Below are 24,097 nucleotides of genomic sequence, written 5' to 3' on the forward strand. Positions count from 1 at the left end.
TTCTCATTTTTTTTAAATTTCCCCTACCAAAACGACGTCGTTTTGGTGAAGATTAATCTCAACGTTTGATTTCATTAATGGGACACGTGTCGAGCCTATGTCACTCACTTTAGGAGATCACTCTAGGGAGATCACCCCAGAGGATCCTAACGCCCTACACATTGACGATATGAACATTCAACGGTGTGAATATTCACATTAGGAGTATTTTGGTAATTATGTCACCCATAAGACTTATTGAAACATAAAAAATTAATACGAACTAAATAAAACATAAGTAGATGAAAATAATATTTTGATCTTCTTATTTCAAATAAAACTTAATAAAATAGTCAAAAAAAAAAATATAAATTAAATAAAACTTAAGTAATTAAAGATAAATTTATGAAAAAGCACCCATTTATAAATTTATGAAAAAGCACCCATTTATAATTTATCCTATATACATTGGCCCTGTTTGGTACAGCTTAAGTTCAGCTTATTTCAGCTTTCAGCTTAATTTAAGCTATTTTGATGTGTTTGGTTTAGCTTATAGCTTATAACTTATAGCTTTGTGGAAGTCAGAAAACAGCTTATTCTTTGAGTGGGGCAGGAGATGCTTTACGAATAAGCTGGAAATCAGCTTAAGGTGAAAGTTATAAGCTATAAGCTGTTTAGGCATAAGCTATAAGCACTTTCCCACAGCTCTACCACAGCTCTACCAGACAGGCCATCCCCCCTTTGCTTTGTTTTCTCCGCCGCACTGTCTTCATTTTTCCACCTTGCCTTTTTAATCTCTCTCTCTCTCTCTCTCTCTGTATTCGAAACTGTAATCCACATCTATCTATCTATCGGAAGAAGCACAACACCATGAATATGTCTTCAGCTTTCTCTGCAACTAAAATCATCCAATCCCGACCTCTCAAATCCACCTCCAGATCTCCCGATAAACCTTTCTTTGATCCCCTCAAAACCAGCACCTCCTCCGCCTCCTCCTCCTCCTCCTCCTCCTCCTCCTCTTTCCTCGGATCAACCCACAAACTCCGCCTTCATTCCAATTCAGCTGCTGCTCATACCCGCCGTCGATCCACCTCCGTGGTGGCCGTCTCCGATGTCGTCAAGGACAAGAAGCTGAAATCTAGCTCCCTTTCCAATCTGGTAAAAACAACAACACTCTTCTTCTTGTAATTTAATTTGAATTTGAATTTGAATTTGACTTTGAATTTTCATTGCTAGCCAAGCTTATCTGTATGAATGTATGTATATATATATACGCACTAAATAATAACGTATGTGCTTTGGCAGCTTATTACAAAATCAGAAGGGTTGGAACTGTACGAGGACATGGTCCTTGGCAGATCGTTCGAAGATATGTGCGCCCAGATGTACTACAGAGGCAAAATGTTCGGATTCGTCCATCTCTACAACGGCCAAGAAGCTGTATCTACAGGATTCATCAAGCTTCTCAACAAGGAAGATTGTGTTGTGAGCACATATCGCGATCACGTTCACGCGTTGAGCAAAGGCGTTCCTGCTCGCTCCGTCATGAGCGAGCTCTTTGGCAAGGCCACTGGCTGTTGCAGAGGCCAGGGCGGCTCTATGCACATGTTCTCCAAACAACACAACCTTCTCGGTGGCTTTGCCTTCATTGGCGAAGGAATTCCCGTCGCTACCGGCGCTGCTTTCACTAGCAAGTACCGGAGGGAGGTCTTGAAGGAGGCCGATTGTGATCACGTCACTCTTGCTTTTTTTGGTGATGGGACTTGTAACAATGGCCAATTCTTTGAGTGTTTGAATATGGCTGCCTTGTGGAAGTTGCCAATTGTGTTTGTTGTGGAGAATAATTTGTGGGCAATTGGGATGTCTCATCTCAGGGCAACTTCCGATCCCCAAATTTGGAAGAAAGGCCCGGCATTTGGAATGCCCGGAGTTCATGTTGATGGAATGGATGTGTTGGAGGTCAGACAAGTGGCCAAGGAGGCCATTGCGCGGGCTAGGAGAGGGGAAGGGCCTACTTTGGTCGAATGTGAGACCTACAGGTTCAGAGGACACTCTTTGGCGGATCCTGATGAGCTTCGCGACCCCGGTCAGCACATTTCACTCCTTCTCACTTCTTTTGCATATCCATACTTCATTTCTAGTATTATTTTATCTTTTTATTTTTTTGGGTGCAATGTGATAGCTAAGATCTACTACTAAGATTAATAATGTTTAGTTCTCTGTGTCTTCTTAGGTTGCGTGTCTTGTTATTATTATTGCAGTGGATCTGTAATCAGTTTTAGAAACCCGTGTGGCTGTATAAACTTGTGCTTGGGGAAATCCACTGTTCTATGAAGTTGAATTGTTTGCGTTGGTTAAGTAATTAACCAGTTTTGAATAGCTAGTTTAGCATTTCGCCTAAATTAACTTTATAATTTAGTGTATTTTAATCATAAATTATAATTTAGTGTATTTTAATCAACACATGTTAGCCTTGCATTTTGATGTGCAATACTCTTGCCATTCAAAGTAACTGCATTGCGTTTTTGGCTCCATAGAGCATGAGCTACTAATGTTCTAGCAAGACTCGATGAAATTGGGGAGTTCTAACCTATGTTACTGGAACTTGGATTGTTTCGGTATGTGGAACGAAAATAGGAATGTGGTACGCCGCATAGTTTAATATGTGGTTCGATAAGGATAGATTTGTATAGATTGCACTATAAGAATTTAAAATACTTCTAAAGTAATTTTCTCTGACAATTAGGCATCCAATAAAATGTAATTTTTTCTCCAAATTAATCATCTAGCAACACATTTTTATGAGCATTATGACTCATTTTTTACGTTTCTTGTCAAAACTTCACTCACCTTTTGTTTTATTCACTATATATATATATATATATTTGTTTTTTTTCCTCCTAAGGAAACATTACAGGAAATATATTGGAAAAAAAAACTTTTAAGATTGTTTCGGATCACTAAATTTATCAATTTGAAACAAAAGTGTACTATGTTTTGGTATGTGCATTCCAAAACATAGTTCATTAGATATTACCTAAATCAACTTTAAAACTTGGTATATTTTAATCACAAACTTGGTTTTAAAACTATAGATACACATGTTAGCTCATTCTCAAGGTGCAATACTCTTGCCATTCAAAGTAGGGGTGCACAAAATACCTAGATAACCCAAGAGCCAAACCAACTGACCTCTATGAGTTGGGTTGGGTTGGTTTTTTTAATATATTGGTTAGGTTCTAAGAAGCATGGACATGTGACACAACACAAACACGCAAATTTTCAAAAAATATATAACATGACACGTTGGGGACATATGCAAAACATATAATTTTATATATTTATTATGTATCATATTTTAAAATATTTAGTATGTATTTTATGTCAAATATTTAATTTTATCAAATTTATCAACTTTAAGTAAGCTATTTTAGTACAAAAACTTAAAAAAATTAATTTTTTTTTTCTTGCTTCATAGGTTAGGTTATGGGTCTTAAAGTCATCAACCCGATAAGATTGAGTTGGTTGGTTCTCCGTTTAGGCAACCAAATCAACCCAAGACCCAAACCTATATATATTGCATAAACTTTTATTTATGTCGGCATGTTTTCATGTAATTGGTTTGTTGCAAATACTAAGATAGACTTGAGTACACCTCGTCATTTCATACATTAGAGAAAAATTAGTGCTAAATTATCAAACTCATCTTTCATTTACTCCTTTGTTCACCAGAGTACTCATCTTTGATATATTTGGTTATAACTCATATATAACCAAGCTTAACTCATTTACTTTTAAGACAATATTTTGTTCTTGTTTATTTGTATTATATTAAAATGTTCAAGACTAGTTTATTCTAATTATTTATTGTTGAATGTTGGGCTAATTACATCAATCGTCCTCCTAGTTTTCGCAAAACTTCAGTTTGATCCTTATAGTTTGAATTTCGTCAATTTGGTCCTTGAACTTTCTGATTTATTCCAATTTGGTCCTTACAACTTTTCTAAGGTTTTGTTTATTATACTCTTCCCCCTTAAGTTTTCTTATGTTACAAATATTTTTTATTTTTTATTTTCTTTTCAAAATCTATAAATAGAATTACTAATTTATAACATTAACAATAGCTCTGTTTATTACTATATTTTTAAGCTGTTTGGTTTTAAAGTGGCTCTAAAATGCTAGCAATTCTATAGCTATAAGTTACTATGTATGGACTGTCCAAAAGCAATAAATAAATAAATAAATAAAATTTAATCTATTTAATTGATTTTCTAATTCATAAATATATGCTAAACTATTATTTATTTTAGCTCTTATTTCTGCGATTAAAAGCATAAAGAGGAGTGAAACAGACTTAAACTAACACACTAAGGCTTAATACATTAAACTACTAAATAGATAGGGCCTTATAATAATTAATCTTATAATAATTAATCAAACTTTTGGACTATGAGTTATTTATATTTTAGGCTTAGGGACTAAATTGATTTGTTCTTGAAAATTAAGGGACAAAATTGTCACAATTGAAACTATAGGGACTAACATGAAACAAGTGTCAAACTTGAGGGACTATGACTGTTTTTTACACTTGAATGTTCAAGACTTGATTATTCTAACCATTTATTGTTAATTGATTCACTTATTTTTAATATAGTGGGCCCGCGGTTCCAACCCAAACCAACTTGAGCTACATTGGGTCGGGTTGGTTCTTGTGCATAATTGGTTTGATCCTGAGTCCAAAAGCTTGAAACCAATAATGATTGGGTTGGATCTACATTTAGTTCTAACATGAACCAAACCGACTCATGCGATCCCCTAATTCAAAGTAAGAGCATTGCGTTTCTGGTTCCTTATGCAGGAATGGGGTAGGAATCATAATTGTCAAGAGTCTTGTGGAGAATATAGTGGCAGTCATTAGGAAATGGGATATGATTATGTTAGTTAAACTAGTTATTGGAGGGAGTAGTGAACGTTATTAGTGCATACGCCCCTCAAGTAGGATTAGATGACCAGACTAAAAGGTATTTTTGGGAGCAAATGGATGGGATCTTACAAGAGATACCCGTAGTAGAGAACCTGGTTATAGGTAGAGATTTTAATGGCCATGTAGGCATAGATAAACTAGGCTATGAAATGGTACATGGTGGATACAGTTTTGGTCACAGAAATGAGGCTGGAGAGAGTATCTTAGATTTGTGTTGGCTTCTAACCTGGTGGTGGCCAATACTATATATAAGAAGAGGGAGGAGCATTTGATAATCTTTAAGAGTGGGTCAGTTAAGAACCAAATAGATTACTTCTTGGTGAGAAAAGTGGACCGCCTAAAATGCAATGATTGTAAGGTGATTCCTGGAGAGAGTCTGGCCTCTCAACATAGGATTTTGATACTAGATTTATGTTTTAAAGGGCAACACCAAGCTGGGAAGGATGGTGGGCATCGTAGGACGAGATGGTGGGACCTTAAAGGGGATAAATTATAAATATTTAAGAATAGAATGGATAAGGAAGGTACTTGGGACTTGAAAGATGATGCTAACACTATGTAGAACTCTAATGCTAATTGTATGAGAAGAATCTCAAGGGAAGTACTTGGAGAGTCGAAAGGGACGGGCCCCAACTCTAGGGAAACTTGGTGGTTAAGGGAAGAGGTTCAAGCGGTAGTTAAGGAAAAAAAAGTGCTTTAAAAAGTGGCAGAATGATAGAACTGAGGAAAACCTTAAGAGTTATAGATTGGCTAATAAGGAGGTCAAAAAAGTGGTGAGAGAGGCTAAGTTGAAAGCTTATGATAACCTGTACACTAAACTAGATAGCAAAGAGGGAGAGAAGAGGGTATACAAACTTGCTAAGATACGGAAGAGGAAAATAAGAGATTTTAATCAAGTTAAGTGCATCAAGAGTGAGGATTTCAAGGTATTGGTGAAGGATGAAGAGATTAAGGAAAGATGGAAGAATTATTTTGAGAAATTATTAAATGAGTAACATGGAAGTACGGCAATAGGGGAAGAAATAACCAGTAATTTGATAAACCAAGACTATAGGTTCTATCGCAGGATTAGGAACTTTGAAGTGGAGATTGCACTTAAGAAGATGAAATCAAATTAGGCTTTAAGACCCGATGATATCCCTATTGAAGCTTGGAAGTGTTTGGGTAAAAAGGGATTGCTTGGTTGACTAGGTTGTTTAGTAAAATTTTGTTGACTATGAGGAACATGCCAGAAGAGTGGAGGAAGAATATTTTAGTGCCAATGTATAAGAATAAAGGAGATGTCTAGAATTGTAACAACTATAGAGGAATCAAGTTAATGTGTTATATAATAAAAGTGTGGGAGAGGGTGATGAAACGCCGATTGCGAGATATAACAGAGGTGGCAGAGAATCAATTTGGGTTTATGCCTGACAGGTCAACAATGGAAGCGATTTATCTTTTGAGGAGAGTAATAGAAAAATATAGAGAAAAAAAAAGAGACATTCATATGGTGTTTATGGACCTTGAGAAAGCATATAATAGAGTGTTCCGGGATATAATATAGTGGGTGTTAGAGAAGAAAGGGGTGACAAAAGGTTACATTGATGTAATTAGGGACATGTATGAAGGGGTGGTGACCACTATTAGATCGCCTGCTGGAGTGACAAATGAATTTTCTATCACTGTAGGGTTACACCAAGGATCTACCTTAAGTCCTTATCTTTTTTCTTTAGTTATGGATCAGTTGACGAGAAATATTCAGAATGACGTGCCATGGTGTATGCTTTTTGCAGACGATATTGTGCTAGTGAATGAGACTAGAGAAGGAGTTAATACAAAGTTGAAGATTTGGAGAAAAGATTTTGAATCTAAAGGATTCCGAATAAGCAGAACTAAGACAGAGTACATGGAGTGTAAATTTAGTAACAGTAACAATGAAAGCAGAGGAGAACTGAAGATTGAGAATCAAGAACTGCCTAAAAGTGAACATTTTCGTTATTTAGGGTCAATTATCACAACAGTAGGGGAGATTGATACGGATGTGGCTCATAGGATTAAGGCGGGATGGTGTAAGTAGAGAAGTACATCTGGAGTACTGTGCAATAAACGAATGCCCACTAGACTAAAAAGGTAAGTTCTATAGAACGACTATTAGACCAACGATGTTGTATGGGACAGAATGTTAGACAATTAAGAAACAACATGTACATAAGATGAGTGTGGCTGAGATAATGATGCTCAGGTGAATATGTGGCTAGACTAGACAAGACAGAATTAGAAATGAGTGTGTTCGAGAATGGTTAGAAGTAGCACCGATAGAAAATAAGTTGAGAGAAAATCAATTGAGATGGTTTGATCACATTCAATGGAAACCAATAAAGGCTGTAGGGAAGAGATGCGATGTTGTAACGGTAGATGGGAGTGTTAAGGGACGGGGTAGGCTTAGATTAACGCTAGCTAGCATTGTAAATAGAGATATGGATCTACTTAATTTGACTAACGAAATAGCTTTTGATAGGGCCGCGTGGAGAAGAAAAATTCATGTAGCCGACCCTATTTGATGGGATTTAAGACTTGATTTGGTTTGATATACATTTGCCAAACCCTGCATATTGGTCCAAGTCTTTGCTTGAAAGGGCGGAGATTTGCTTCTTTTGTGTAGTCAATGCCATACACTGGCATAATGTTCTGCAGTAGGATCTCTACACCTGCTTGTTATGACCCTATACTTTGTTTTGGTTGCATCCTTTTCTTCTACCCAGCTCAGTGTGTAGGTCTGACCCGGCCACTCGTTATTTTAGCATGAAAACTGTCTTAGAGCACCTTTTATTATTGTAGGTCTGATCTGAAAGTCCTGTGAGAAAGATACTGCTCTGTTTATGTTTTTTTATGTAACTCAGATGTGATCATCACATTACACAGTGGCAATGGGGTGATTATTGGGTACTCCCAAAGTACGGCCACGTGGTGTTCCATGATATTATGATTGGTGGAGAATGAGGGGGTATTATGATTTTGTGTTGGGTGATTGAAGAACATGAGGGGGCATAGTGAATGATGATTGATGAAGAAGTATAGACACATGATATTCTTGAAGTACCTAATAATTTTCCGTGGCAGTGATCACAAATAATATTTTTTTAAAACAGTTTGTTACACTGTCAATATAGTGAGAACTAATTTATATTTTTTATGATTCACTTTCATATCATGGAGTGAAAATTTCGTTGATTATTGTTTCGACTTACAGTTTTGACAACCACTGAATACTGATATTATGAAAACAGTTTATATCTTTAATGGGTTGTTGATAATATGAACATTGCTAGGATCCGTTAACACATGCAAATATCTTCAACTGCCAAATTTCCATGTCCATGAATAAGGAAACCTAAGCTATTACTATACACTAGGTGGGGGGAACATGCCCCCTGTAAAATCTGAGAACATTTATATGTCTATAAGTGCTGGAATTTCAACTATTAGGACACAACTAGAGTATATATCTTTCGAATACTGAAGTTTATTTTATTAAGGTAAAATAGTATTTACTAGCTAAATATAACAATTTTTATGCATAAAATGAAAGCCTTATGCATAGTGATTATGGGTGAGTTTTTTACACAACTTGAATCGTACACAAAGTTACGGGTTAGGAGTAACCATTTTTCGACACAAATACAAATATGACTAGACTCAATAACACATCAAATTGGTGAGGTCAGTGTAGGGATGGCAATTTGAACCCGGCCTGACGGGGACCCGACCCCCCGTCCCCGATAAGAATGGTTTTTCCCCGAAAAATACCTCCGTGGGGACGGGGATGGTATTCAAAATTAAATCCCCAGTGACATTCGGGCCGGGGACGGTGATACATATTTCATCCCCGGTCCCGGCCCCGGCCCCGCTCCCCGCCCCGGTCATCCCCCGATTTATATATTATATATATATGTTTGGTTTGGTTACAGACTGTGTCTTTGAATATTATATATTATATATATATATATATGTTTATATGTTTGTTTATTATATTATATATATATATGTTTATTGTTTACAGATCCGTAACTCTCTCTCTTGCGCTGTCTTACAGATCCGCTCTCCGCCTCTCGTCGCCTCCCTCTACTCTCTCACTCTCTTCCCTCTACTCTCTCTCTCACTCTCGGCCTGTTCGCAACGTCGATCATCGGTATCCGCGACGTCGATCATCAATCACAGCCACAGCCCATCGCGACGCAGTCACAGCCACACCACAGCCACTGTCGCGACGTCGTCCATCGCCACTCCTTCGTCCAGATACACAGATCTATTTTTTTGATCTGTTATATATATATATATTAGATCTGTTATATATATATATATGTTAGATCTGTTATATATATATGTGTTAGATCTGATTTTTTTTTTTTTAGCTCATCAGATTGTTGTTGTTGTTGATGTTAGATCTGATTGTTGTTGTTGAAGAAATTTGGAACTGATTTTTTTTTTTTTTTTCTTTTGGTCGGGGACTTTTCGGGGTCGGGGAAACCCGATCCCCGTTAAGGGGCGGGGGCGGGGGTAGTGATGAGCTCCCTGTCGGGGTCAGGACCGGGGACGGGGGGAGTTTCCACCATCGGGGATCGGGGACGGGGAGGATGATCCCCGGCACCGCCCCGCCCCGCCCCGTTGCCATTCCTAGGTTAGTGTTGAACCTGCATAACACAAAATTGACACGGTGTTACTAAAATTTTTGTTTGGTTTAGATTGACAGAGCCTTAACACAAATTTCATCAAACAACACAATGATCAAGCAATTGTGTTGAGGTTTTATGCCTTGAAAGTTTCAAGGACTTTCTTGGAGTAAAAATAATAGCAATACAAACATAAAATAAAATAGAGAAAGAATTTATCAAAAATAAAATAAAATAGAGAAAGAGAGAAGAAGATGATGAAATTAAATGATTGAATAAACAATCAAATTACTAGTAAAGCACTTTAAAACTACTCCTAGCTAAGTTATAATTGCTCCTAGGCTAGAATAGAAATAGAAATCATGTCATGTTTTTGATTTGTCGGAGATACTTACAATAGAGCCATGATTGGCAATTTATAGAAAAATGTAGGAAAAAACTACTACTAACCACCACCCAACCAAATAACTACTCATAACTCCCATCTTCTTACATTGCCACTTGTCCTCCATCCATTGAATCTTCATAACTTCTCTTAACCTCTATAGAAAGTTTAAATCTGGCCATAATTGATACAATCAACAAGCCATAATCAACAGAAAATGTTTTATGGTTCAACAACACAGATAACTCATTTAATGAATGAATTAGTTCCACATTTTAATGTTATTTCCACTAAGAGGTGTCATGACAATGTTGAGTCCCATTTGTACTCCATCCAGCTAATCAAAAAGGTACGTAAAATAGGTTTTTAAGGCTAGAATACCTTTTGTTTTTCATTTAAGAAAATGTATTTTTGTCACCTATTTGGGAGTCAATTTAGTAAAAATATATAATAATAGGGTCAAATATATATATATACATATTTTTCAATTAGGGAAATGGAACCGAGTTGAAATCAAACATTTTACAAATAATTCATCCAATAGACATTAATTTCATTAAAAAAAAAAATGTAATTTTGTCATACACTTGATATTCTTAATTAAGGGCGAATTTTTTACATGACGTTAACACAACATGAATTGGACTTGGACCGAAAATGACAGGACACATGATAACATGAAAAAATAAATGGGTTGGGTTAGTGTTGAAGTAATTATGACATAAGCCCGAAATGACACGACACGAATACGACCAACATGACATATGCCCACCCCAGATAGTGATATAGTGAACTCGACTATACCCTTATCCAAGTGTCAAGCGTTTGACATGGATAGTTCACAAATTTAGAGTACTTGTTACATGAGTTATACAATATTTTGTGTTACATATATATATATGTATATATATATATTGTGCACTGATGTTCTCAACCTTCCATTGTGGTAGCGATTTGGTAAATAGGAGAATAATGGGTATATATATAAATTAACTCTTGTGTTTTTTCAGCTGGTTGAAGATTTAACTAATCAATATTCTAATATGGCATTGACCCACTTTCCTTCTCGTGTAACAATCCAATTGGCTAAAAAATTTATGACCAGAACAAAGTTTGGTTTAATGCATTTCACTAGGGTAAGTTTCTTGGTGGTAACTTAAGTCACCCCCACCCCCAATGAAGAGGCCTAAGTTTGAGTTTCTCCTTAACTTGCGCATCAAAAAAATATGGTATGTGACAAATTTTTTAGTGGTATATGAATTGTCTTTTATTTTTGTGGGTAAAAACTATGTTACACGGATTCAGGTGCGGGTGCGGGTGCGTATCTAAGGGTCGGACACTTCAAAATTAAATATTGGGGATATGTGGATACGGATCCAAATTTGAATACAGGTACAGGGATAAGTTAAATAGTTATTTTTTAAAATATATTTATTATATGAAAATAAGTTAAAAAAAGTTAAGGAATAACAAATTTTGTTAAAAAAATAACAAATAAACGATAAATAATAAATAAAAATTATTTTAGATATAAAATAAATTATATTATATATGATAAAATGAATTATTTTTATTTTAGACATAAAAATTATAATATTTATAATATATTATATTATACAATATTTTTTTGAGTGAATATTATATAATAGTTGAATATTATTATATATTATTATATTAATATCATTTATAAATAGAAAGCAGGGAAATAGAACGGAGAAGAAGAGAAGTCAGATTCAAAGAAGAAAAGAGAGAGAGAGAGAGAGAGAGAAGAGAAGATAGAAGAGACAGAGACAGAGAGAGATCGAGACCAAAGGGGAATTGAAGCCCTAGGGTGGAATCGACTTTGAGATGTTGGTTTTCAGATCTCCTTCGATTCGGTCTAGTTCGCGACTAGGGTTCGCACTTCGATCTTGCTTCGCGACTCGAATTGCTTCGCAAAGGTGAGTTTCAGCCCCCCCCCTCTCTCTCTCTCTCTCAACAACCCTTCTTTCTCCTCTCATGTCAGCCATGTCTGAGAAAATCATGCCAAATACGACACATATCTCACACCTGCACCCGTGTTGTGTCGTGTCGACACGGGTACTCTGCCCTAAGTCGGCGAGTCCATGTAACACAAGGCAAACATACACAGAAGTTTAGTGGTATATGAATCATCTTTTATTTTTGTGGGTGTTCATAAACAGAAATTTAGTTTTTATTCTTTTTATTTTTTTGTGATTGTTAATGATCATGCAACTTCTTTTTTTATTGTTATTATTTTTCAGGCACTTAATAAGTTTTATGACAGGCATTTTGATGAAATAGTTGTGGTTACCACCAAATTGTTTAGTTTGAGCAACCTCTGTTTCCTAATTCCAAGCTTGGTAAATCATAAATTTTCTCCACCTTATATTCTTGGTTTATGGTGGCAGCTGAGAAGGCTCGTTTTGCTGAAAGAGATCCCATCGCTGCATTGAAAAAATACATGATTGACAACAATCTGGCCAGTGAAGCGGAGTTAAAAGCCATAGAGAAGAAGATAGATGAGGTAGTTGAGGAGGCTGTTGAGTTTGCAGATGAAAGCCCTCCTCCACCTCGCAGCCAGCTATTGGAGAATGTGTTTGCAGATCCAAAAGGCTTTGGTATTGGTCCTGATGGTAAATACAGATGTGAAGATCCAAAATTCACTCAAGGAACTGCTCATGTCTAACCTTTTCATGATTAGTCTCGTGTTGGTTTTCAATTCGTTGTTCTGTGTGGTTCTAAAATATACACTACTACCATGTAATCACTTTCTTTCTGTTCGTCATGTATCAGTATATACTTTTATCAGCAGGACTTGTGACTTAGATTGTGTCGTTATTGTCAATTTTGATCTAGCTCCACTTTTATTTGTCATTGTTCTTTGGATTTTATATTGTTTTGACTGGCAACCCAAACTTAGGGATTCAGTTTCACTCATCAAAACGGCGCCCTTCAACCTAAGAAACAAGCGTCTTCAAGCTAATATTATATAGGAAGGGATGATGGCATGGGATTTACTTGGATTGTTGCAGTGTAAGAAAATGGATTAAAATGTCCATTAGGCTTTGTCAAATTATCTTAAAGCATAGGAAAATGAGATACCTTGTGCGATTATGTAAATTTTCAATTTGGGGATTGTGTAGGCATGAAGATTGTTAGCATTTAGGAAAGAAGACTATTACATATCACCAACTTTTTTAATCATTTCATATCACCGGAGCACTTGGCAAGTTATTATTTGCTTTCATTAGGCCCTGTTTGAGAAGTGATTTTTTTTAGGATTTTGATTTGTTAATTAAATTATGAGATGAAAAAAATTAAATATTTGAAAAACATATGAAAATAAAAACAAAAAAAATGGAATGGTTGAAAAGGATTGTTTTTTACTTTCTTGTATGAATTGATTTTTCTCGTAATTTTTTTGATGAAAATCACTTGCCAACTGACTCTTTAATAATTATCTTCAAACAAAGAATACTTATTATGAGTACCCACACAGACAATGATACAATCACTCTCAGAGATTTGAAGATTGTCCAGTGTTCATCAACCTAAAATGATGGTCATTCCATGCTCCAACTAATGTTAGTATTGGAGACATCCTATACAAAAAATTGTGATTTTGTTCACCTAATGCAATACAATTAGTTAAAATATATCCTCTGCTAGGCCCCCTTCAAAAGGAAATTTATACAGTGTAAGACCAATACACGCACACCACCGCAGAACATGTACATGTAATGTCTAAGAAGCAGTTGATAATTACATCAAGGAACAAAAAAAACCTAACCTTTGACATTATTGTTTATTACATAGATTGTTGTCACTGTCAAACATGCAGCATTAGTTTTTAGCATTATTACACCAGCAACAAAGCAAGCAAGATTTCAGCAGTATACTTTCCACAAAATTCCAACTAGAAGTGGAATGTAATAAGCAGCCTCAAGGGTACTTGCCACGAAAAAGGAAAAGCAATTGAGCTAGCAATTAGAAACCCCAACTGGATGAATTACCGAGTTCAGCACACAATACTACAGAGAATATGCCTCACAAAATGAAAGTTTGAAACAATCTTTAATTCTTGTTGAGTTCAATGCCATATGCATTCTATTGTCGCTGAACAGAGAATGAGCACATATCTTGGAAGCTTCAAATCTGTAGTTTGCCCACATACAACGACCCAGATTTCAACAAATTTAATTTGATTAGAACATTCAAAGTTTTTTTTATTGCCAATGACCAAATGAATCACAATTGTTCAAAACATATTTCACTTCTTATATATATATATATATATAAATAAGATATATTTCACTTCTATACCGTGCAAATGAGTCAATAAATGAGCAACTGCCAAGGATAACTACACACTCACAAACACAAACACAAACCTAAAACAGCATGTATCTGCACTCCACTAGTCTCAATCAACGCAGCCCAGAAACTACAAAGCCCAAAACTAATTTTATGACCAAATTCATACCTGATGCATTACCACGATCTGTGGAAAATAATTACCCTAGTTATCTCACTGAATTTTTTTTGAATAATTCTATAATCCAAATCCCTGAAATTTAAAAAAGAACAAGGAAAACATGAACCAGTTAATGATCAAATTAACAAACTCAATGAACACGAGGAACTCCACAACATGGGAAGGAAGTGTCACTTGTCCTTGGTTAAGTTGTCTTTCATGGTTTGACTCTCTTATATATGAGCATCCATCTATCATATCCTTCACCTCTCCCAAAAGCAAGATCTCCATTGCCTTGGCTCCCACCTCTTCTACATTCAGTAATCTTGCCTAACTAAGAAGCACAGACACAAAACGTGACATGACATGAATACACGACCATACAAATTTCTAAAGAAAAATGGTTGAGACCTCTAAAAGAGGAGCTCTAAATGAGCATTAATTTGTCTTTTACCTCTTTATGTTTTGTCTTTTACCTCTCTTTCATTTTTTTTTTTGACTGCCAACTCACTAGAGCTGCGCTTTTAGAGCAGCTCTATTAGAGCTCTCTATCAAAACTGTTTTTAAAAAATGAATAACATGACACGACACGACGTATAGCTTTATGTATTTATTATATATTTGAATATTACGTATTTATTCTATGTCAAATATTTATTTTCATAAAATTCATCTATCTAGGATATGTTACTCCGCTTAAAATAAAATAAAAACGGGGCAACATGTGTCCCCAATGTGTCCATCGCAAGTCCCCCAGTGTGTCTGACTGAGGGAAAAAAAATTAAAAATTAAAAATTAAAAATAGGACAGTTCCTCTAGCATATATCCGTGTTGGACACTTGTTGGACACCAATACACGACCACCAGAGAGGTGTCCATGCCTCATAGTAAGTGCCTACCATCTTCGCATAAGGCTAATCTCTCTTAGCCATTTCATAAACAGAAGTTTCTTCTTTTGAAAAAAAAATAAATAAATAAAATAGAAACATGAAGAAAGGGCAGACCCATTGAGTAAAGAGTTTATTTCATATTTAAGGCTGAAGTGGGGATGGAGAAAAGAATCCTTGCTACATTGAAAACTAAGAAAACCTGGCTCGGGAACAGCTTCTTACTAGTCAGAGGGTAATCGCAGGGAATAGGCTTCTATGGCACAAATAATTTTAAAAATAACTAAATAAATAAATAAAAAGAGAGAGAATATCTCACATGTCCTTCATGCCAAAAAACTTATGGCTGGATGTATGGACTTTCTCTGCATGTCTATTGAGTGAAGAACCAAGCCCATGCATCACCTCAGGAATGCACCGTTTAGGCTACTTCTTCATTCAGTCATTGTTAATGGGGTCTATTGATTCAGAGTCATGGGCTATTGTTAATGGGGTCTATTGATTCAGAGTCATGGGATGGGTAAATGTAACAAATGATGAATCCATTTTTTTCCAACCTCTATCAAAAACTTTCAATTGATATTTTTTCCCTCTTATCTTCGAAAAACGAAGACCAAAGGCCGCCTGGGATGCTGCAAATGGGAATGGATATGGATTACTAGGAACCCAACGCTAGGATTGAGTAGAACGGATTTCAAAGCCCCTGTTTAGTTTAGACAGAAAATGCCCTTTATTACTCTTTCCTTGTGCCTATTTTGCTTTAGGGAGACGGTCGACAGGTACAACCTTTGTAACTTCATGGGTGTTCTTGTGGATTGGCCAATTCTTATTTGGAAGGCTGTAAAGTGTGAAACTATGACAAGTATAATACAAGGACCAATACAGGTTTGCCCGACCAGAAGCTAGTGTTTCAAGCTACAAGACTTCCAGCCTGGATATTCTGTTTGCAACTATATAAATTACACTCAGTTTGGTCCCCATTTGATGAGGGTCTAGTGGGAGTAGATTGGGTATAGGCCTAACATTTGGCATAATTTGCACAAAGTGGCTACCCTTAGGTTCAAACCTACAACCTAAAGGTTAGTAAGGCGAATTTGCAACAATATACCAAATAAATTCAGATCTGAATAGAAAACATTGTTGCGGATTACCTTAGCTACTAAATTTGCTTCGAACTTTGTTTTTTTAAAACACCACAGTAAGCAAATGAGAGGTTTGAAAATGGCTTAAAATTCAGGGAATCTTTCTATTGGGAATGTTTAATTAACATCCAAAAGAGAAATGCAAGACATCAGAAAATGCAGAAGCAGTCTTAAATATTTGTGACATGACGGCCAATGACCTAGGTTATGAAAGTACTAGCTCCATCAATACCTCGTATAGGACTATAGTAGAGAAAAAAAAAACGACGCCCAAATAGTACACATTAATGTGTGCTTGGAAGAGGAATGATTGGGTACGCACCTAATCATTGAATAGTGCACAAAGTTATTGTCCCAAAACTTGAACCCATAAACTCAAGGTTATTAGGTCAATGTTTTAACATTGAACCGACAAGGCCAGAAATTAAACTTCTAAAAAAATGTCATCACTGAGTTACATAAAATTATAGCTAAAACTTTGTCTAATTTTCTTGTTACAGTCAATGAACACTCATCTGAAAAACTCTGAAGTTATAGCTTCCACTTGCATATTAAAAAGAAATTCCATTTCAGGCAGAAAAATCTAAATCAGAGTTTCATTTTATTGAAAATAAACTACGCAGAAAAATACATCACCCAATGCAGGTTTACAAATAAATAAACAAAGCACAATTGTTTCAAAATAAATGTCAGTTTTTACACTATCTTAAATCAAGAAGAATCTGCTAACCAAAACCATACATCCACCACCACACCCTCAATTCCCTATGCAAATTCATTCCAAAAGCACTTTAGTAGAAATTTCTTAGCTTCTTATGACAATATCACTTCAAAAACTATTCTCTTCAATTTCAAAAATTATTCCATGATTTAGAAAAAAAAACAGGGTTAAATAGAAAACAAGGACAGCACGATCCAGATAGAGATAAAATAAACAAATATAAGAAGACATACTGTTGGCACATAAATTTTAAACCAAATTTATGTTTAAATTTCAAATACAGTCAATCACACACATAGAGCCTACGATAAGATTGTTGTAGGCAATCACTTCCCAAAATGATTAACTTGCTCCGTTGAAGTGTATAAATAAAACAACGTCGTATCTTAATGACGTTATTCAAGATGCTCAAATGACACGTGGAGCCTACGAAAGATGACACCTGTAGAGCCTACAGCAAAGCCACCACACAGGATGAAACCCCAAAGATCAATTCGGTTAATCAGATATACGATTAATCAGATAGCGCTATTATTCAAAATTTAAATGGCGTTATCATTCAATTTGAAATATCATTCAATTTGAATTTCAAAATGAAGATGAAGCGTTCCTATCACCTGATGGCCCTCCATAAATATGAGGACCATCACACAAGACGGGGATTTTGGAAGATCAGAAGTGAAAAAGATCAGAGAGAGAGAGAAAGAAGTTGAGAGCTAAACAAATCGTTACAAGAAAGAAGAAGAGAAGGCTAGAGAATTCAAGAACCTACGCTAATGGCGATGAATAGGTAAAGGGTTCCAAACCCAAACTGTATTTTGTATTCGAGGGTTCAAAACCCATAATAATCGTAATAAAATATTTTCTTTTTTTTAAAATTATCTTTTGTTGTTTATTTTGTTCTTCATTAAAATTTGTCCCACTGGGCGTGCCAGAATTTGTAGACACAAATTTTAAAACATGAAGTGTTTCAACACATTTCAAAATTTTATGTTACAAATGTCCACTGTTTAGTCTTTTTGACTAAACAGTGTTGATTATTTGAATAGCAGGTTCTTATTTCCGATCTGTATTTCAGATCGTTAATTACACATTTTATGCAAAATGAAACCTCTGATTAATGAAGAACAAAATAAACAACAAAAGACAATTTTAAAAAAAGAAAATATTTTATTACGATTATTATGGGTTTTGAACCCTCGAATACAAAATACAGTTTGGGTTTGGAACCCTTTACCTATTCATCGCCATTAGCGTAGGTTCTTGAATTCTCTAGCCTTCTCTTCTTCTTTCTTGTAACGATTTGTTTAACTCTCAACTTCTTTCTCTCTCTCTCTGATCTTTTTCACTTCTGATCTTCCAATCCCCTGTCTTGTGTGATGGTCCTCATATTTATGGAGGGCCATCAGGTGATAGGAACGCTTCATCTTCATTTTGAAATTCAAATTGAATGATATTTCAAATTGAATGATAACGCCATTTAAATTTTGAATAATAGCGCTATCTGATTAATCGTATATCTGATTAACCGAATTGATCTTTGGGGTTTCATCCTGTGTGGTGGCTTTGCTATAGGCTCTACAGGTGTCATCTTTCGTAGGCTCCACGTGTCATTTGAGCATCTTGAATAACGTCATTAAGATACGACGTTGTTTTATTTATACACTTCAACGGAGCAAGTTAATCATTTTGGGAAGTGATTGCCTACAACAATCTTATCGTAGGCTCTATGTGTGTGATTGACTGTATTTGAAATTTAAACATAAATTTGGTTTAAAATTTATGTGCCAACAAATGCCCCTCGTGACTTGCACAAGTGAATTTTCTTAACTGTGCGAGTCACGACAATTTGGCACTTTTATGTAGATGATCTTTAGGTCTTGGATGGGATTATTTCTTTGCTTTTGTCCCTAGCCTTTTTTTTTTTTTTTTTTTTTTTTTGGTTGACGGCTTTTTCATGAGCCCTTTTACTTTTGTTGCTTGAGTCCTTTTTGTGGACTTGATCTTTTCTTTTCTTTTTTTAAATAAAGGGTTAATTGCCCTTTATAGTCCATGGGCCATTTACTTCTGTTGCATGGGTCTTTTTTGTGGACTTGATTTATTTATTTTTTTTATTTTTTTAAATTATTTTTTTTTTTTAAGGGTCATGAGTAAGGTCCAAGATTTAATTGGACGTTTCCTTTTGTGGACCTCCAACTTGCCACCATTTCTTCTTCTTTCTTTTTTTTTTTTTTTTTTCTTTTTTTTTTTTTAGGGCTATAATGGACCTTTCCTTTTCTAGGCCACCATTTTAATTGGGCCTTTTCTTTTGTGGGCCTCCAACTTGCCACTATTTTTTTTTTTGCAGTAAATTGTTTTCTAGGCCATCATGGATTTTTCTAGACCATCATGGACTTTTCTTTTTCTAGGCCACCATTTTTTAAATTGGGCCTTTTCTTTTGTGGGCCTCCAACTTGCCACCATTTTTTTTACAGCAGATTTTTTTTCTAGGCCATCATGGATTTTTCTAGACCATCATGGACTTTTCTTTTTCTAGGCCACCATTTTTTAATGGGCCCTTTTCTTTTGTGGGCCTCAAATTTGCCACTTATTATTTTTAGGATTTTTTTACAGTAGATATATATATATATATATATCTATATATATTTTAGGGGTTTGTCCTAAATGGAATAGGATGGATTGGTATTGGTAGTACTTCTAATCCAACACAAACTCTTACTTAGTATTTCAAATCCTACATAAACTCTTGCTTCTTTGAAGTATTTTAGGAGACCACTACCTCTTTTCTTAAGCAAGACTTTTCCTTTATATTACACCTATTCATATATTTTTTTTCCCTGCAGATTTTTTTTCAGATTTTTTTTTTTTTTTTTTTTTTTTTTTTTTTTAGCAGATTTTTTAGTTTCCAGAAAATTTCCAGCAACTTTCCAGCCATTATTTTTTTTTTTCTTTCCAACAAAAGCTGTACTTTAAAGAAGGCACAAAAGAATTCCTTTATATTCCTTTTAATCAGGTATACTTTCATCATAATATTTATTGCTTTCTTTTCACCCCTGATTTTTACTGCTGCCATTTTTTTTTTTTGCTGCTGTCATAAGAAAGTTTTAACACCCATACCAACTTCATGGATGTCATGCTCATAAATTCTAGATGTTTTTTTTTTTTTAAGGCATAAGATTTCTTTTCTTCAGCAATCTGTCTGATTCTCTCTTTAACCAGATTTTTTTTTTTTTTTTTTTTTTAAGACTGTTTTGAGCAACAACCTGTTTTAAGCAACAACCTGTTTTAACTAGATTTTCTTTACACAAGGCATAAGATTTTTTTTTAACTCTCTTTAGCAGAATTTTAAGCAACAACCTGTTTGGTTTGTATTTATATATATATATATATATATATTTTTTTTACTCACAGTAGAATCAAAAAAATTTTGCTGGGAAAGGTTTAATTTAACCAGCTTTCTCAAGTTGCCCACTTCTATTGGTATGGAACCACTGAGATGGTTATCATCAAGGTCCAAGGATATCGACAAAGATGACAAATTCATCAATGTTTGGGGTATGCTGACTCAGGTTATTACTATAAAGTCACAAAAACAATAAATTTTGGCAATTTCCAAAACTTGAAGGCATGCTTCCTTCAAGATTGTTTTGCTCTAGCCAAAGCTTGTTCAATAATGTTAAATTTCCAATACAGGAAGGGATTTTTTTTTTTTTTTGACAACTTGTTTTTACCAATACCAACTTCTTGTAGCTTATGGGGTTTACAAATAGAGGTTGGAAGACTTCCTGAGAGTTTGTTGTAATACGAAGTCAGAGAATTTAAGTTGACAAGGTTTTCAATACCTGTTGGAATGCTCCCATATATTTCATTTGTTGCTGCCAGTTTTTTATGAGCCCAAACAAAGACCTTTCTTGAAAAGATGAGTCATAACCTACTGCCTTCTTTCATAAACAAAAGTTGTAGGCCCCCCTTTTTTAGCTAAACAAAAAAAACCTGCTGCCTTTCAAGCAGATTTTTTTCCTAGCCTAAAGTCCTTCTTGAACAAAGACCCCTTTATTATTATTATTATTATTATTATTATTTTTGGAACAATTTTTTAGCTTGCTACCTTGTATTTTCTTTTGTACTAGTAGCAGCCCTTTATACAATTTTTTTATTTAAAAGCCAAATCAGCCTTGCCCCCTCGTGACACAAATTTGTAGACACAAATTTTAAAACATGAAGTGTTTCAACACATTTCAAAATTTTATGTTACAAATGTCCACTGTTTAGTCTTTTTGACTAAACAGTGTTGATTATTTGAATAGCAGGTTCTTATTTCCGATCTGTATTTCAGATCGTTAATTACACATTTTATGCAAAATGAAACCTCTGATTAATGAAGAACAAAATAAACAACAAAAGACAATTTTAAAAAAAAGAAAATATTTTATTACGATTATTATGGGTTTTGAACCCTCGAATACAAAACATGAAGTGTAGACACAAATAGAATTTGAAGAATTTGTAGACACAAATTTTAAAACATGAAGTGTTTCAGCACATTTCAAAATTTACGTTACAAATGTCCACTGTTTAGTTTTTTTGGACTAAACAGTGTTGATTATTTGAATAGCAGGTTCCTATTTCCGATCTGTATTTCAGATCGTTAATTAGACATTTTATATAAATGAAACCTCCGATTAATGAAGAACAAAATAAACAACAAAAGATAATTTAAGAAAAAATAAATAAATATTTTATTGAGATTGTTATGGGTTTTGAACCCTCGAATACAAAATACAGTTTGGGTTTGGAACCCTTTACCTATTCATTGCCATTAGCGTAGGCTCTTGAGTTCTCTAGACTTCTCCTCTTCTTTCTTGTAACGAATTGTTTAGCTCTCAATTTCTTTCTCTCTCTCTCTCTGATCTTTTCACTTCTGATTTTTCTATCCTTTTCTCTTATTTACTCTGGCTTTTTTTAGTTTCCTAGAAACTTTTGATTTTTTCTTTTTGGAAACTTTTGGCCCTTGTGTTGTTGAATCAACCACACTTCTAACTTTCACTGTGGCATTTTGTTTTTTCTTCATGCTTTTTGACTGATAAACAACCCATTCACCTTCATTATCATTATCGATAGTGATTGGGTTAGCGGATGCTTTCTCTTGAGGAGGGAGCTCAATGATCTTAGAGTCCAAAAGTTCTTGAATTTTATCTTTCAGAACAAAGCACTCTTTTATCGGATGACTAATCAAACGATGGTAGGGGCAATACTTTGGATCATTGGTCTTTCCTACCTCATGTGGTCTTTTCACCTCAGGGAGAGCAATCAACTTTTGCTCCAACAGATCTTCAAATAGGTCTTCGACCAGATCATCCATGAAAGAATATTTTTTCTCCAACCTCTCTTTCATAGTCACCTTTTTAAATTCCTTGGGCTTTTTAGCCCCTACTACAACGGGACCCTTCTTTCTGGTTTCGATTGTAGCTGCAGTCGAGGACTCAACCCTTTCAACGGCCCTAGACCTCCTTCGTTTAGCTAAATGCAGCTCCATATCATGAGCTTTAGTGCATAGATCATTGAATCCTTCAAAAGTTTGAGCCATAAGAGCCGTAGAGAGCTCATGTCGGAAGTTGTTAAGGCACATCCGAATTAACTCTAATTGTGTAAACTTTTGAGGACAAGCAAATGTCAAAGCTCGCCATCTTGCAATGAAATCTGTAACAGACTCATTGTCACGTTGCTTGGTCTCAATCAGTTCTGGTACTCCAACTCGTCTTTGTGTGTTGCAGAACTGTTTAAGGAACTCCTTCACCATGGAATCCCAATTTAGGATTGATCCCTCAGGAAGATTAGCATACCAAGTAAATGCAGAACTTTCAAGCGATTGGACAAATAGCTGCAGGCACAGGGCCTCATTCTGGGCTATTGGCCCGCATCTTGAAAGGAAATGAGCCACATGTTGTCTTGGATCTCCTGTTCCATCAAACATTTTGAAATCTGGTTGGGAAAAACCAGAAGGGAATGGAACAGCATCTACCCATGCTGGGTAAGGTTTTGTAATTATTCGAAAATTCTCATCATCTTTTTCTTTGACTTTCTTTACTTGTCTCCTCACCATATCATCAATCATGGCCATGAGCATTGGATTCATACCACCACTGGTCAGATCAGAGTAACAAAGACCATTGCCCCCTGGGGCTAGTGTACTTTGTATGCCTACAGATGCCCCTACAACAGGTTGTGTCGTTTGTTTGGGTGCACTTCCTGGTCCTGTCATTTGGGCCTGCAGCTGTTGCATTTGCTCCAACATAGCAGCCATTTCCCGTTCTTTTCTCTCGAGTTGTTCTTGTAGGGCCACCACTTTTTCCTTGAGACTTTGGTCCTGTTGGACCTGCGAACTTTCACCTTCTTTCTCAACCTCAGTCATCATAACCGCGACTTTGTTGATATCTTTCAATTCATTGTTTCCAATATTTGTTGAAACAAACGAGATAGAATCATCTTGTTCGTATAAAGGATTATCAACCCCCACAACATTACTCATATTTGAAGCATCTGACTGCGATGCTTTGTTTTGAGCCTGACGGGTTATGGACCTTGTCACAGGCCCTTTTCTTATTCCCTCCATAGATAGTTCAACCAAAGTAGAAATATTTCTCAAGGGTTGCTTACCCTCATCCACCTTGGATTTTCCAACAAAGATAGGACTTTCAATTTGTTTTTGGGGTTCATCTTTCGAGAGAGCCCTTTCAATAGCTCCTATAACATTTGTTGCCACTGTTCTTAGTTCCAGTTTTTTTAAAGCTTTATTTCTTCTTCGCCTTTGTCTTTTCGAAACTGGACCGAATGGCAAATCAAGTTGAGCCCCTAAGGGCATAGAAGGAA

The 24,097-nt window shown here is 35.4% G+C and overlaps 1 protein-coding gene and 1 long non-coding RNA gene across 2 annotated transcripts in view; one reads left to right on the plus strand and one right to left on the minus strand.

The window, feature by feature from the left end:
- The first annotated feature begins 716 nt into the window (after positions 1–716).
- On the plus strand, positions 717–12,877 carry LOC114267165 (pyruvate dehydrogenase E1 component subunit alpha-3, chloroplastic). Its single transcript, XM_028208174.2, has 3 exons — positions 717–1,137; positions 1,285–2,065; positions 12,412–12,877. The coding sequence occupies exons 1-3, from the start codon at positions 850–852 to the stop codon at positions 12,687–12,689; spliced, it is 1,347 nt and encodes a 448-aa protein (XP_028063975.2). The 5' UTR covers positions 717–849; the 3' UTR covers positions 12,690–12,877.
- Positions 12,878–14,466: 1,589 nt separating this feature from the next.
- Positions 14,467–24,097, minus strand: part of LOC145820708 (uncharacterized) — a 58,971-nt gene continuing 49,340 nt past the window's right edge. The window contains exon 2 of the long non-coding RNA XR_014362806.1: positions 14,467–14,807. This is a non-coding gene — a long non-coding RNA (uncharacterized LOC145820708). The remainder of the gene's footprint in view (positions 14,808–24,097) is intronic.

The sequence above is a fragment of the Camellia sinensis genome, chromosome 2, assembly GCF_055761805.1.
Source record: "Camellia sinensis isolate YWXY chromosome 2, ASM5576180v1, whole genome shotgun sequence".
Lineage (NCBI taxonomy): Eukaryota > Viridiplantae > Streptophyta > Magnoliopsida > Ericales > Theaceae > Camellia > Camellia sinensis.

Excerpts from the sequence above, each read along its gene's own strand:
- LOC114267165 (XM_028208174.2), top strand. The coding sequence starts at position 850 with ATGAATATGTCTTCAGCTTTCTCTGCAACTAAAATCATCCAATCCCGA. Across the intron at positions 1,138-1,284 it reads CTAGCTCCCTTTCCAATCTG|CTTATTACAAAATCAGAAGG; the intron begins GTAAAAACAACA and ends GTGCTTTGGCAG. Across the intron at positions 2,066-12,411 it reads TGATGAGCTTCGCGACCCCG|CTGAGAAGGCTCGTTTTGCT; the intron begins GTCAGCACATTT and ends TTATGGTGGCAG.